General features: G+C 34.0%; 2 protein-coding genes across 2 annotated transcripts in view; one reads left to right on the top strand and one right to left on the bottom strand.

Moving 5' to 3' along the window:
* Window positions 1-1,714: 1,714 nt before the first annotated feature.
* The window catches only part of LOC130654280 (protein furry homolog-like), a 40,556-nt gene continuing 26,676 nt past the window's right edge, over window positions 1,715-15,594 (top strand). The window contains exon 1 of the mRNA XM_057456832.1: window positions 1,715-1,869. The gene's annotated coding sequence lies outside the window, so the exon portion shown is untranslated. The remainder of the gene's footprint in view (window positions 1,870-15,594) is intronic.
* LOC130655883 (uncharacterized) lies at window positions 8,812-10,650 on the bottom strand. Its single transcript, XM_057458697.1, has one exon. The coding sequence runs from the start codon at window positions 10,648-10,650 to the stop codon at window positions 8,812-8,814; it is 1,839 nt and encodes a 612-aa protein (XP_057314680.1).

Here is a 15,594-nt window from a genome sequence, read left to right as displayed (position 1 = left end):
TCAACTTCTCTTCTCTCCTAAAAATTGATGGGAATCTTCTAGTTTTAAGTTCTGTTAAGAGCTTTAATCAATTTCTATGATGGACACATAAGTCATTACGTGAATAATAGCTAACAAAAATGCAGGTAGTGTTTGTTAATTTCGCAAAAATTAGTTGCCGCAAAAATTATTGGAAAACTAACTTTTCGCGAAATTCACTAAAATTAATTTCCGTGATAATATTCCAACCTCCAGCCGAGGGCCTGTAGCGTTTTTTGATATGAAGATGATACGCGTTTCATATCTTCATATCAAAAAACGCTACAGGCCCTGGGTTCGAGGTTTATAATATTCAACTCTAGCAGTCTTAATTTATGTCTCCCGCATAAAATTTGAGAAACAAAATGTTATCAAATCTTTTTATCGCCAATATTCGCGAATTTTAAATTTCGCAAAATATTAGGACTTGCCCATTCTCGTCCACAGAGCTTTGAGATAAACTGAGTTTTAATCTCGCGAATATTATTAGTTCTTGCTAAAATTATTTCCCTTAAAGTGCGTTTTTTATCATGCAAAAGCAATACGTTCGAAATATATAATCTCCGTAATTATAGAAAAATATGAGAAAAAAAACTTAAATTATGATGCATTGTTGACCCTAGATTGACTTTATGCTTACCATGATTGCAGAATAGCGAAGACGCATCTGTTACATAAGTTTTTAAAATACCTTTTAAAAGCCTAGTACCCAACCTCGTCCCGAGGGCATCTTGTATCTTTTCTGACTTCGGGCAAAAGTGACAACAGGCACTGGAATGAGAATGCCTAGTACCCAAAGGCATTGACGCATAATCCAAACGCAAAATAATTTCGAAATGGGCACCATAAACTTATTGTTAACCCGTCCTTAACCATATTTAGGGGGGAATGCAAAAATGTAAACGATCGGTAAAAAAAAATAGTTTGCATTACTAATGATTTTGAAGATACTTGAAAGGTCATCACATAGTACAAGGGTTTTTGATCGACAAGATGTTGTCATCATATACTGTCATCCTATGACAAAGCTTTTTGCAAATACAGTGAGTGGTGTTTTGAAAAATTCTAACATTTAATTCTACTAAAAATGTAGTATATCGCGAAGTTTTAAAAAATAAATAATAAATAACTTTTGATAAACCTTACAACCAGGGACTTTTTGTACTTTAACCACGATCCCAGCACCTGTTGTCTCTTTTTAGCATATTTACAGCGCCAAATAAGAAATAAAGAGCCCTGGGAACGAGGTTGCATTAGGCTTAACACGCTTTACTGGTGTACTAAGCTAAAGGGTACAAAAAAACTTTTGCGATTTTCATATTAAGAAACGCCACAGGCCTGCAGAACAAGGTTGGACATACAGATCTGCCAAATAGTTTTTTGGCCGAGATTGACCTTCGTTTTCTTTATTAAAAATCGATGATACTTTTGGTCGACTCGACATCAAGCGACCCTTTTCTGGCTCTTCGATTAAACTGCGGCTTCGCGTAGAAAAACACTGTTACATGGTTGTATCTAATTGAAATACAGAATAAAACTATGCTGATGCATGATAAATTAAGGACATCCCTTTTCCCAGTATGATATATTTCGTTGATAATAAGGATATGTCGTCACACTCCTTTTGTCTCGATGTTCTAATAGAGTTAGTTAAAGAATTATGCTGAATCATCATTTTTGTAGCTGTACGGTCTACCAAGAATATTCCGGGACATCGGGACAAGAATTTTTAGATGTCTGTTTTTTTTGACAAAAAGGCAACAAGAGCAGAGAAGCGAAAGAAATGAAGCAGGCATTAATTTGATTAAGTCGTACAATTACTTTCCATGGATCAGTTAATTTTTTGTCAATGTAAGTACGATTAGTTTATCTCACACGGATGTGCATGTGTGTAGCTATAGCTCGCTAGTAGTTTAGCTATAAAGAGTATTTGAAGCTGCTAGACGTTTCACCAGTATATTCCTACCTTAGGTTATTGAGAGGTGTTCTTGGTGACTTCTCTTGGCATCTTGTGAGGAGAGAAAAAGTCCTGTGGGACAGCTTCACTGCTGATTCTATAGGCTACCATTAATATTGAAAATATGTCATTGTATGCGTCACAGTACCTGAGCTGGTCTATATATAATAAGAAGAAACTTGAAAAAATTAACAATTATATAATCTGATCCACAAGCATCATCAAAACTCTAAATTCTGGTGCCAATTCTTTTACTTTGCTTCAAATACAACTGCCACCAATCAATTTTTAGTAGTCCTTAAACTTATCACTGTGGTCTTCAGGCCATTTCTTGAGACGAGTGCGATCGCACGTGCACTCGCCTGCACACTCGTAAAAAGATTTACGGGTGCTTTTTATCGCACTTGTGAATTTTTTCTTTTCCTAAAACATTATAGAGTGATGAAAAAGGCTATTACGCTGATTACATAACATTTATTTCTTTGTGATTGATTTGTTTAAAAAGTATAGAGAACATTAAAGTCGGCCCCTTTCCTTCATGCTGACACTCTTGTTGCATTACACTGAGACCCGAACGGAAGACCATTTGGAACCATGCCACAAGTCAGTCCAACCTTCATCGTCACAGAGAATACTGCGAGAAGAGTGCGCACGCATGCAAGTTAATTATAACCAGAACATGGGAGAGGTTAGGTGTCCTGTACCTTATGACAGCTTTCAGACGAATGTTTTTGTAATGTAATACCAAAGAAAAAAAATGGTGAATAAAGTTAAAAAAATATTTTTAAAAGGGGAAAGAGAAATCAAAAATGTCTAAAAATATATTTAATGCCAAAAACATATAGTGAATCTGCCAACACATCATCGCGTCCAACGTTTCAACCTTGCACTTGTGGTTAATACGTTTTACAAAATTCATTTCTATACAGCTTAAATAACATAACGTTGCGGTAAACAAAAAATAGTTAAGTGTGAATCACACTTGCAAATATTCACATCACACTTGTAAATTTTGCTTACGAGTGCGATTTTTCGCACACCATAGCACTTGTAATTTTTTAGCGTGTGATTTTCGTAGCTCTGGCATAGTTTTATTCAAGAAATGGCCAGGGTCTTATACACCTATAATATATAAAGGGACGACTTGTGGCACTAGGTGGTTTTTTGGTCCTAAAAAATACTTTTCTTTTGCTGATCGAAAAAATTTTTTGCAAGGACCTTAGGACACAGACATAACATATTTCGAATCAGCTGTTATTTCAACTGGTTTGTAACATCGGTGAAAATCACAATACCAACCTGGGATTTTTAGTTAATTATTTTAAGAAAGTCCTGGAATTTTGTTTTAAAAATTTACTGATTATACAGTATGGCAAGGTGTTTTTGCTTTAATCATTTTTCTGTCATGGAAAAAAGTGCAATTTTTCATTAAAAAGGATAAAATAGTGATTTTAAAGGTGGTAGCTTTAAAGTGTAAAAAGTCTCCTGGACTATATTCTAAGCTAGTCGTTTTTGTCATACACATACTAGCTATTTAACATCTTTTTTAAATAAAAGCTAGTGTTTACCAACCTTGCATCTTTTCCCAAGTTTATATTAGTATATATTAACTCTATTTAGTCCAGGGTTTTTTGAACATATGAACATATTCTATTTTATCATCTTTTTTGTATATATTTTGGTTAATTTTTACTGCAAATAATAAGAAAGATAACATTGATTTTCATGTGAGATGAATTGATATTGCTCAGACAGACTAACTTTTTGTGGAATTTGGGGAGCAATTAATAGCTAAGCTAGTTTCTCATTTCTCAGAATTGGGTGAGCCTTTGCATGAGCAAGTGCTATTGCTCTCGCCTTATTGATAGGCCTGTAGTACGAATTTTTACATTCTGTTTGAAGTTTCCTCAAGCTGAATAAAAGTTATATATTTAAAATACTTTCCAGTTTTTACATAGATCGCATAAAAAGTTGCCAACAATTGCCCAAAAATCCGGGTTTTTTTCGATTTTTGGGTAAAATCCAAAAAAATCGCAAAATAGGATTAGTCACGTGTCAAATTATACCAATTGATTTTTCTTGATGAAATAAAGTTGTATTATAAGTTTAAAGTTCTAAGGGTCAAGGTGATAGCCAAGATCAAAGCTCCTGAAAGGTATGTGACCCAAAAATTTGGCATGCAGGTGTCTAATAGATAAATGTTAAAACTCATAAATAAAAAAATACTTTTCATTTTATATTCTAAATCTTCTGACCAGGGTTTCTAGATTTTGGTTTACTAATGTGGTCACAACTCCTTACTCGGTGCTTCGTACTTTTAGAACTTAAAAAAATGGTAAAAACTTTGATAATGATGTCAAGTTTCTCCAAATTTGCATTCAAGTTAAATGAGCCAGATGTTTTACGCACATGTTAAATTGGGTTTTCATAAGCATTAATTAAAATTTTATGTCTATTGCTTAGTACTAAGAGATGAAAACCTTACCTTTATTCAGCACTGTGAAAGGTCAATATATGAACTAAGGTGAGGAGTTATAAGTAAGTTTCAATATTTCAATAAGTTGAGTTTAAAAACTTGCTGGCCTGGTTTGTTCAAATTTTCATACCCTGTGAACATGTTGAAAAGCTGGAGGAATAGAGTATCCAAACTGATAATAATTTAGAAATCAACTAGAACATAGATTACAACCATTCAATACCAATTCTTCTAGTTGAAATGTATTGAATGCCAAAATGAAACGAGAAATTACTGATCAAGACTGTACAGATATAGAAGTTATATATCTATAGTTTTAATAATAATAAAAGTTTGCTTTCATGAATAATTACAAAGATAGCAATAAATTAAAATGTTCTATTCCACATTTACTGAATAATGAACAAATACGTATATATTGTGTAAATCACACATAGCGTTCTCATTATTCATTGTAAGGCCGAAGAAGCAAAGAAAGATTGAATGAAAAAAAATAAGTTCTGAGGCTTTGAAACAATGGGGGAGAAATTGCATGCCATCGCATTGTGATGGGCCTTGTGATGTCTTAGTGGCAATGTTGTTATTGTACAGACAGATGGACAGGTCATCATCATCATCATCATCATATTCTCGGCTTAACGTCTGTTTTCCATGCTAGCATGAGTTGGACGGGATATATTAATGACCCTCTTCCAATCTGATATAGACTGTGTTAAATCTAAACTCAATTTCCTCTGTATTAAGTCTGTCCTTATAACCTCCTGCCAAGTCTTTTATCGGTCTGCCTCTGGGCTTTGCCCCAGGAACTATCAAGTCTCTACCCTTTCTGACCCAATTATCCCCCTCCATTCTTTCCAAGTGCCCCAGCCAATTCAATCTTCTTATCTGGTTAACATCTTTAATTCTACGGATATAGCCTGCTTCTTAGCTCATCTGAACTCTTTCTGTCTCTCAGACTGGCGTTACACATCCACCTAACCATTCTCATATCATTCCTTTCTAAACGGTCAAGATCTTCCTGCTTCACTGCTCATGTCTCACTACCGTACAACATAACACTTCTTACACAGGCCTCATACAACCTACCTTTCAACTCAATTGACAACTCTCTGAACTTTTTTCAAGCAGAACCTATCCTGCAAGTAACACTTCTTCCAACACCCCCTTCACTGCCCAACATATCACCTAAGTAACAGAAGTTCTCAACTATCTCTAACGAGCCACTGTTGTACATAATTGAAGCTGGAAATACTTCATTCTCTATAATCTCACCTTTGCAACGCCTGCATACAAACTGAATGTCAGCTCTTAACCTTCTACCAATACTACTGCATTTCTTATGTACCCAATGCTTGCAAGTCTGACAAAAAATTGAGTTACTACCAACCCCTTTCCTGCAAACTCCACAAGGCCACTTTCTAACTACAAGGTCACACTTGGCTGTAATGCTACTATCATGACTTTAGACTTTACTGTGTTCACCCTTAGCCCTTTCTCTTATAGTCCTTTCTTCAACTTCTCAAACTTTTTAAGTAGTTCTTCCATCGACTCTGCTATGAGAACCAAATCATCTGGTGTATGCTACTTTTAAAACATGCATGTATAAGTTTAATCTCTATCTTAAAGACAAGTTCCTGTGCAAAACAGCAAGCGTCAAACTATGTTATTATGTTTCTAATAGCTTCATCTGGGATCAAGTGGCTAGAAGCATATATGGGTGTATGTTGGCTATAAAACCCATATGAATTGTCCCCATCGTTAAGCCGAGAATGATGATGATGATGATGATGATATAAAATAGCATACCCCCAAGATACAGAAGTATAGTATATGCATCGAACACATGTCTTTTAAATTTATTTCATAAAAAGATCTTGAACCTGTTTGGCTGGTTTAATGCTGTCTGTTTCCCTGAAAGAAACTTTTTTTGTTAATGTTTTTTAAAACGTAAATATTAAGAAGGCTTGTGTTTAGATTATTTTCTTTTTAGAAGCAAACTTTGATTGAAAGCTATATAGCCTTTGATTTTCCTATACAAAAAATGGAATGTCGTCCTATTAACAGAGAACAAAATAAAACATTTCAATATCAGTTTGACAATGCCCAAGTGAAGACTTCTTTTACAAAAAAGTTCAAAATAAAGTGACTTTATTTTTACTTAAAGGGAACCCAAGCTATAAAATGTTGTTGGACTTATTATAGAGCTTAAAAAGTTGGTTAACAAGTCTTTTTAAATTTTTTAAAATGTTCTTTTTGTTCTTGAGATATTCACATTTAAAGAATTTCGGATTTATTATGCTGCATAAATTATGATGACATATTTAAGCATTAGCAAATTTGACATTTTATGTTATCAGTAATTTTAGACCTGATAAGGGATGTGTATTTAAACTTTATTAATGCATAGATATTATAAAGGTGAATTGATAACATGAATTTTTTTGCCAAAATGACACTCCTTTGCTCGTCCCAGGTCTCCTAATTTTATACTTTGTGTTCCCTTTAAACATTATTCTGGCTGTCAGGGCTAAAAGAGACAAATTTAACCCCTCCCACTACTCCCCAAAATAAATAAATGACACAGGGTAAGTAAAAATACGAATTGGCAATGAAATGCAGCTGCATGTGATAACTTTTGGACAATCAAACATCCACAGGAGTTTTCTTGTCACAGCAAAGCTGATAAAACTATATCAAAATTGTTATTTGTAGCTTCAAGAATTTGAACATACAGACAATAGCTATTATTATAGAGATTGGTTATGACAAACAATTTTAAACGATGTTTTTTTCTAAAAGTAAACAACTGATTTTCACACAATCAGTTGGAGCGCTTCAGTACAGGTATAAAGTGCGTTGCAAATCGAGCAAGGAAACACTATAACCTTGTGTGCCAAGGTTATAGTGTTTCTGGCATAATATTTTTTTTTAAATTTTACTTCACTGCAACTTTAGCTGAAATAAAAACACAGTTTACAATTTTTTGTGACCCTGTCATAGCAAAAACAATCATGCAACATTGCTTTATTTTGCAGGAAAAGTTCCTGTGAAAGTTTAATAACAATTGTGACACTGGGTTAAACATTCAGTACAGGTTAACCATGTCACACATGTATAGGCGTAATATCCCTTGCAAAAAAACCTTATCGCAACTTCAGCTTAAAAAAGCTAACAACAGCCGTTGTTATCACCAGGCTGAGTTTTTTCAGGTAAACCGTGTCAGTAAACCCAGTATAGGGCGTAATACCATTTTCCAGAAAACCTTATCGCAACTTCAGTTAAAAAAGTTCAAGAAACCCCATGTCGTTATCCTGTCCAGTTTATTTTTTTATATAAGTTTTCATAACAGTTATAAAAGTTGTACCTACCTAACTCCATTTAGCACAAGAATTATTAAGAACTAGTCGAATTCCGTGGAAGAATCCACTGAATCTCTCATTGAGTCCTTTTGAGGAGTGCCAAATAAAAACATAGAACTCAGTAATTTGAATTTTCAAAACTCACATTTCAACCTCGACCCTGGGTGTTAAAAGGCGAAATATGTGACTAACCTGATAATCGTTGTAGCTCTGACTTGGTTTTAACATAACAATCATTAAACACAACAGCATTGCAACGTTGTATCAAGGTATCAGATCTGCACCAAACAGAACAAAAACCCCATCCAACACTATTGTAATTAGTTATACTGTCTAAACACGAACAGTAGGTTAACAATCTTCCCCACTTTTCTTCAATCTTTATGTACACTATTTAACTTGAGATTAATGGAGCCCACCACGCTGAAGGGTTCTCAATAGTCCCTCAGCAGATGCTCCTCTTTTCGTCAGACAATTTGCAATTAGTTTTTTGCTATCAATCCACTTTACATCTGTTATTTCTCCTCTGTCAATCATTTCTTTAAGTATAGACAAATCTATCCGTAGTCGCTTATCCACAACAGATTTGATCGAATGAACTGCTTCAAATAGTTGTCGACTGTCTGTGTAACATATAATGGAATTTAAAACATTACGACCACATACTTCAGTCAGTAAATTTGATAACCAGAATGCTGCTTCTGCAGCTTCAACTTGAATCAGAGTTTCTGCAGCCATTGTACTCTTTACTACTCTTTGCAGGCGTTTTGACTGCCACATAATGGGTGATAGATTTTCACAGTCGTTTTTCAGAAATATTATATATTCGCCTTGAGATCCTCCGTTTCTAAGGTTTGCAAAGGATGCGTCATTGTAGACTTTAAGAGTCAAATTTTTCATAGTACCTTTAAACTGTAAAATAACATTTTCGTTTTTGGCTTTTCCCAGAACTTTGTTGCCTTTCAATAAATCATCTATTGTGGCTTCCTTTACTGATGCTCCTAATTCACAGACTTGATATCGGGTCTGGTCTGTCTACTTAACCAGCACAGCCGTCCTATTAAAGCTCTGAATTCCCTGATCTCATTTTCATTCAGTGGATAATTCTTCTTTCCCATTCTTTCTTTTTCTATTTCAATAGGTTCAATTTCCTCAACATATGCATTTTGGTTGATTTGAATGGTAAAATCACTGTGCTGGTTCAAGCTTAATCCAAGATAAGGAAATACAGTTGAACATTCAGATCCAACAAGAAACACTCTCTGTAAAGGTTCTATAACATTTTCGATGAAATCCTCATTCCCGCCCCAACAAAAATCATCAACATGTGTGGCCATTACTCCTGATAATTGTTGACCATGATGCCAGTAAAATATTGCAGGATCACTCTTGCTCACCGAGACATTAAGATTTATGAGCTCTTCTTTTACACGCAAATACCAACAGCGAGAAGCATCCACCAAACCATAAATGCATTTCTTAAGCTTCCACAAAGAATTTCCATTATCAGCTTCTTTTGGAGGTTTTAGGTAAACAGTTCTTTCAATTTCCTTTCCTTGTAAAAATGCAGATTTGATATCAATAGAACTGCACCTCCAATTATTGTAAGCAATGAGGGTGAGTATCAAACGCAAGCTTTCCTTCGAGCAAGTTGGGGAGTCTTTTAAAATGTCATTATCTATCTCCTCGAAGCCCCGTGCAACTAATCTGGCTTTCATCTTTTTCTTCCCATTCAGTATTTTCTCAGTCACAACCCATCTCACAGACAATGCCTTTTGTCCATGGTTTTCAACATTTTCATAAACCTTTTCGTCAATTTTAGCATTCAAGACGTCTGAATCTGCAAATTTTACTTGCGAAAGAAGTGCCTCTTCTGTGTTTATTGGCTGCCAACTTTCAATTTCCTCCCAATCAACACATGACAATGAATTACTATCTACATCTTGTATATTCAAATAGGATTTATATTTTCCAGTTGCTTTACCACCTTTTGATATAATTTCCACATCTTTAACTGTATCACAGTCCTTGAACTTATACTTTACAAATGACTTAGCTTTGGGTTTAACGGAACCATCAAACCACTTTTGGTCTTGTGTGTCACTGTTTGTTACATCTAAGGAAAGTCGACTTATGCTATTGGTTAGATTATTTATATCATTAATTTCATCTGATGCAACTTGTCTCTCCTTTCTAATGGCATCCCTTCTTTCTGGTTCATCACTTTGGAAGTTCTGCAAATCAATATCAGAATTTTCAGCACTGTCATCACTATCTCCATCACCTACTACTTCTTCATTCACAGGATTATCGGTGTCGGTTAAAGATGTTATTGGTTTATTTCTGCAACTTTCTATGGGAGTAGCATCAATCAGAGAAAAGCCTGTGTCTCTTTGGATACGACAAGGGTGCACACGGACATACGAACTGCCATGTTTTATTAAAACCTGTTTGTCATCCTGTCCTATGACACTACCTGGGCCTTTCCAAGCATTGCTTGTGTTTCTTTTGTAAAATACCTTGTCCCCAGTTTCAAATCTATCATCACCTGACGTTCTTGTTTGATGCCTTAATGCTCTTCTAACCTTTTCTGCTGATTCACTTTGTATGAATGTCTTTCGTGCAGCGTTCATAGCATTTAGATTTGTTGCAACAATCTCACTGGAAGTCTTTCCTTCTAAAGCTGGTAACTTCGCATTATCGCAGTTCGGAAGATTTGGGTTGAATCCAAAAACAAGTTGATTCTGACTGTAGCCATTGACATTTTTCAGGGAATTTTTGGCACTCACTGACCAGGCTAGTGCCATGTCTAAATCGACTGTAACTTTATCCTCCATCATCTTGCTAACATTATAACCAAGAATAGCATTATGACTTTCCACCAAACCATTGCTTCAAGGGCTTTCTGCAGCTGTTGTGCATATTCTGATGTTGGCACTTTCACACATCGATACAAAATCCTCATTTGCAAATTCTCCGCCGTTATCAATAAGAAATTTTTCAGCAGAACCAAATATGGAAATCCATATTTGAAAGATTCGTTTGATTATTTCTTCTTTCCTTTTTGTTTTGATGACGCACGAAGTACTGTAGCGAGTAAAATGGTCAACTAAATGCCAAAACCAAACCTTTGGCGAATCTGACCATTTTTTCAGATCTAATGCTACTGTTTCATTGAATCGTTTTGCCATTGGAAAACCTACAATCGGGGTTGGCTTTGGCTTTTTGAATTTCAAACAAATTTGGCAGAAATGCTCAAGCTCATCAAGATGATTAAAGATCTCAACATCATTAATATTTGCATCTATCAGCAACTGTTTTAGTCTTGAACTATTAGGATGACTGAACTGTCGATAAAGTTTGACTGCAGCAGCCTTCTTTTGCAGTGGTGTTTTCTGTTGTAAAAAAATACATATAACACCACGCTTCGTCCAGCAATTATTGTAGGTAAGGTGACATTTTTAACAGATGTCACATGTTTACCACTTCCAAACTTGAATATTGTTGCACTTTTTCTTTCAATCACAGACTTTAACACTCCATCATTCAATGTGTTCAGATAACATTGAAACCAATCTTCGCCACAAACTGTTTTGGTTCACCCAGAGTCAAGTATCACCATGCTTAAAGTTTCTCCAACAAGATTTGTCATGCATTCTTCAATAAGGGTTACCTGAACTTCATCTGGTGCTTGTTTTGTTTTGTTTTCCTGTCCCTGACGTGTATCTGAGCATGACTTTGCCCAGTGAAAAACTGATCCACAGATAGCACATCTACTAGGCTCACCATTTCTATCTAATGGGTTCAATTTTCTATTCCCATCTGCAAATTTTCGGGTATATGTTCTTCTGTTGTCTCTAGATCGACTTTGAGTTTTATTTTGTCTGTACGTAGCTCCATAGTAAATGTCTTCAGTCTTCTCGATTTTGATATCATCACTACCTTGACCAGTCATAAAATTTGAAGGATCACTAAAAATCTTTTTTAGCTGCTCTTTGGCTTTGGTGTATTTTAGTTCTGTTAAAGTTGCTCTAATAAGCTGCTTATGACTTTCTGAAATATTTGAACTGTTAATGAAACGATAAGCTAAAACTCCTTCAGGTAATTCCATATCGTAATTCTTGAGCTTGTTGTATAGTCTTTCAAACTCAATAACATAATCATTCATTATCATTGATAAAGGTCTACAAAATTTTTCAAACTTTTCTATGCTTCATAAGCTTAATGGTGCGAGTCCTTAAGATACAAGGAGTCTAACTTCTTCACGAGTTTCTTAACACCATCATCAGAACTTAACACTTCAAGTTCCATCTCTAAAATTGCTTCTCAAGCTTGACCAGTCAAAGTCAAAAAAATAGCAGGTGCCTGCTTCTTCTTCTCCAACGAAGTAAATAATTGCCATATCTGTACTTCTTTTTTCCAGTTCTCATAACACATATTAGTGTTATCACCAAGTGTCGGTGGGGCTTTGTAGTGTGCCATCTTTAAAAGGTTAGTACACCCTCTGCTACCAGTGTTAAAAGGCGAAATATGTGACTAACCTGATAATCGTTGTAGCTCTGACTTGGGTTTAACACAACAATCATTAAACACAACAGCAACGCAACGTTGTACCAAGGTATCAGATCTGCACCAAACAGAACAAAAACCCCATCCAAAACTATTGTAATTAGTTATACTGTCTAAACACGAACAGTAGGTTAACACCGGGCTCTTTGTCTCTTTTGATGGCAAAAAGAAAAAAAAGCCCTGGGACCGAGGTTGCTCACAATCTGCAATATTCTATGTTTATAACCGCTGAAACAAAACGTCTAAAAATATAAGTATGTGCAACAAAAAAATAATAAGAAAAAATTATGAAATAAAAATGGAAAATGTCCAAAAAAATCAAAGGCGTAACAACCAAAGCGAAATACGCTAAAACTATGTACTTGCTTTGCCATTCCAGAAATACACCAGGGGAAAAAGGATAAAAAAACATTTAAAAAAGTCCAACATTTTTCAAAGTCATACAAAATCAGCTGTTTAGTCTATTGCCAACGGCAAATCTTTAAAGTTATACTCAAAATATAAGAAATTAATAGTTGAAAACACATAAAAGAGAAATATAAAAACTTGAATCATTTAATATGTTGTATATCTTCCGAAATATTTCAATCAAAAATATTAAACAAACAGACACAAACTTATAGTAAAATTACGCATAAAATCAAAGAAGATAACAATGCAGCGTTTTCGAATTTAAGAATCGAATATATTTCAAACGATCGTAACGTAACTGTTATAAAGATTGATTTAAGGCTTTTAAGTCTAGTTTTTTTTTAATGACATCAACACTGTTTTACACTGTTGAAATGACCTGGAAATATATAATGCCTTAATAAAATAAAGCATGTTATAAGTTGCTATAGCTAGCTAATGGCAATTTCTACTACATTGCTTGGACACAGAAAAGTTCAGTTCGTTTGATATACATAAAAAAAGTAAATTTCTAATCAATTTTGTGCGTCATACAAATGTTCCTATTTAAAACAAACTATCAAGTTTAGACATATTCTTAGGATATTCTAAACTTCTGACCCATTCTTCAGCAGGCCTATTGATAAGAAAATAACACCAGAGCAATAAATCGCTCCCCCAAGGTTACAATAATTAAAACTGGGCGAGCAATCTGAATAAATAGAATAAGTTTAAAAACACAAAGTCTTTTTATCTATTTTATTTTATCTTTTTTTATCTATTTTTGTTCTTTTTTACTGTAAATAATAAGAAAAAGAAACATTGATTTCCATGTGAGACGAATTGATATTGCTCAGCCAGAAAAACTATTTTTGGGATTGGGGGAGCAATTCATGGCTCAGCTAGTTTCTCATTTCTCAGAATTGGGCGAGTCTTTGCGTGAGCAAGAGCAATTGCTCTCCCCTTATTGATAGGCCTGCTTCAGAGTATATTCTTACAAAATAAGTGCTTAAAGACAATATTTTTTGGCGCAAGACACAACAACAAACTCAATATTTAAGGAAAAATTTATCTCTGAAAGAAACAGCTAAAAAATCGTTATACACCGAAATTGATTTCTCTACTTAATAATAACACACAAACAACACACCTACCTGCTTTCTTCCGCTTTCTCAGTAGTTAGCTTGCTAGCGTTCTCTGGATTTAAGTTCAATCAGTTTTTTACTTCGACTACTAAACTTCGCTTCATAAATTGGATTACAATTATTTGATACATTTTCAATCAATTCTCTTTGTAATGTTTTATCATCATACATTTTTTATTATTTTAAAAAAAGTATTTCTAACATACAACTCCAACTTCGTTCGACAACAACAGTTTCTTCTTTTACATTTTAGATTCGAATTACATTCATATTCGAATTCGATAAAGTTTTTATAAAAGGAAGCAACCTCGGTCCCAGAACAAAAAAATGAGGTTTAAGCTAACCTTATACTGAGTAAACATTGTTTGAAAAACTTTTTTCAGGATTACTTTAAAAAAGACAACCTTCTTTGCTTCGGTTTCCTTTTTCAGTTGATAAACAACTTGTTTCCGTTAGATACGGCACGTACATTGTAAACCAGGGGTAAAATTAAATTATTCTATCTATAATGACCAACGGGGCTTTTAAAACAAAAAAACAAATAAAAACATTAAAAAATAAAATAAAAATTAGCTTTAATAAAATAAAGAAAAACAGTTTTATCTTATAAGGTAATAAGAAAAGAGAATAAAACATTTAATTAGTAACCCCCTGATTTGCGTTTTTTTAACTTAGTAAACTTTAGCGTAACGCCACGTCGTAAGAAAGTGACCCGTACTTTGCGTGTCGTGGACTCACATGGTTACTCACACAAGCGTATTATTATATAGATAATTGTGATTTAAATTAAAATTCCACACCAAAATGTTTAAACGCTTTCTTTTAATCTACAAAAAACAATGTCCATCTTTACTTGTGGGACTGTGAAGTATGACTTTTTATGTTCATTTCTAACATCCAGTGCATAAATAATTATCTGCTATTTACCAAGAGTAGGGACAGTCAGAAGTTAGTATTCCCATCAACAAAGCCTTTGTAAAAAGAAGAAGTGTATTAATGTTTTATGAGTATATAAGTGATCTAAATAACAAAAAAACACAGGTGCCACAAGAGATTATGTTCATTTTAAAATATTTTATAATTTTACACTAAAATTAGATATAACGTTGGTAAAGTCGTTTGATTTTTTTGGGTTACTGCTGTATGTAGTTTGACTGAAAATCTTTAGAAGGAAAAAAAATTTAAAAATATAAAATGATTTGTTAAAAACTTTTTTATTGAAACGTTGGCTATGCATGTTTGTTTTGATTTACAAACTTTACTGTTGTGCTTATCCGTCAGTAAGGATTTTAAATGAACTAATTAAAAAACTGACAGTGAGTTATAATAAAATAAAAACAGTCTTTGAATTGTTTCTTAGCAATTTACAACTGTTTGGTGTCTGGGTTGAGCTTTAGAAGATTAAGGATGTACAACTTAAGGTCTTATTTTGAAGTGCTGTATGGGCATAAAGTATGGTGTTCATTTATTAGTTTTCTCTCAGAGCTTTAAAAAACAGTTGCGTAGTTTAATGAGTACATTTTAATTAAATTCACAGTACACTAAAAATAATAAATTTGCTAAGACCTATAAGTTCTGTTCTAACATTTTTCTTAGGTTGTTATATTTGATTTGCAGAAAAGTTTTAAAGAAACGAATTAAGCAATAGAAGGTAGTGTGGTTGATATATTCGCCATAATT

Source organism: Hydractinia symbiolongicarpus, chromosome 8 (assembly GCF_029227915.1).
Source record: "Hydractinia symbiolongicarpus strain clone_291-10 chromosome 8, HSymV2.1, whole genome shotgun sequence".
NCBI lineage: Eukaryota > Metazoa > Cnidaria > Hydrozoa > Anthoathecata > Hydractiniidae > Hydractinia > Hydractinia symbiolongicarpus.
The sequence above is the reverse complement of the archived record's forward strand: the minus strand, read 5'-3'. Positions and strand labels throughout refer to the sequence as shown.

What these genes read in the sequence shown, in the direction of transcription:
- LOC130655883 (XM_057458697.1), bottom strand. Translation starts at nt 10,650, where the DNA reads ATGATGGAGGATAAAGTTACAGTCGATTTAGACATGGCACTAGCCTGG.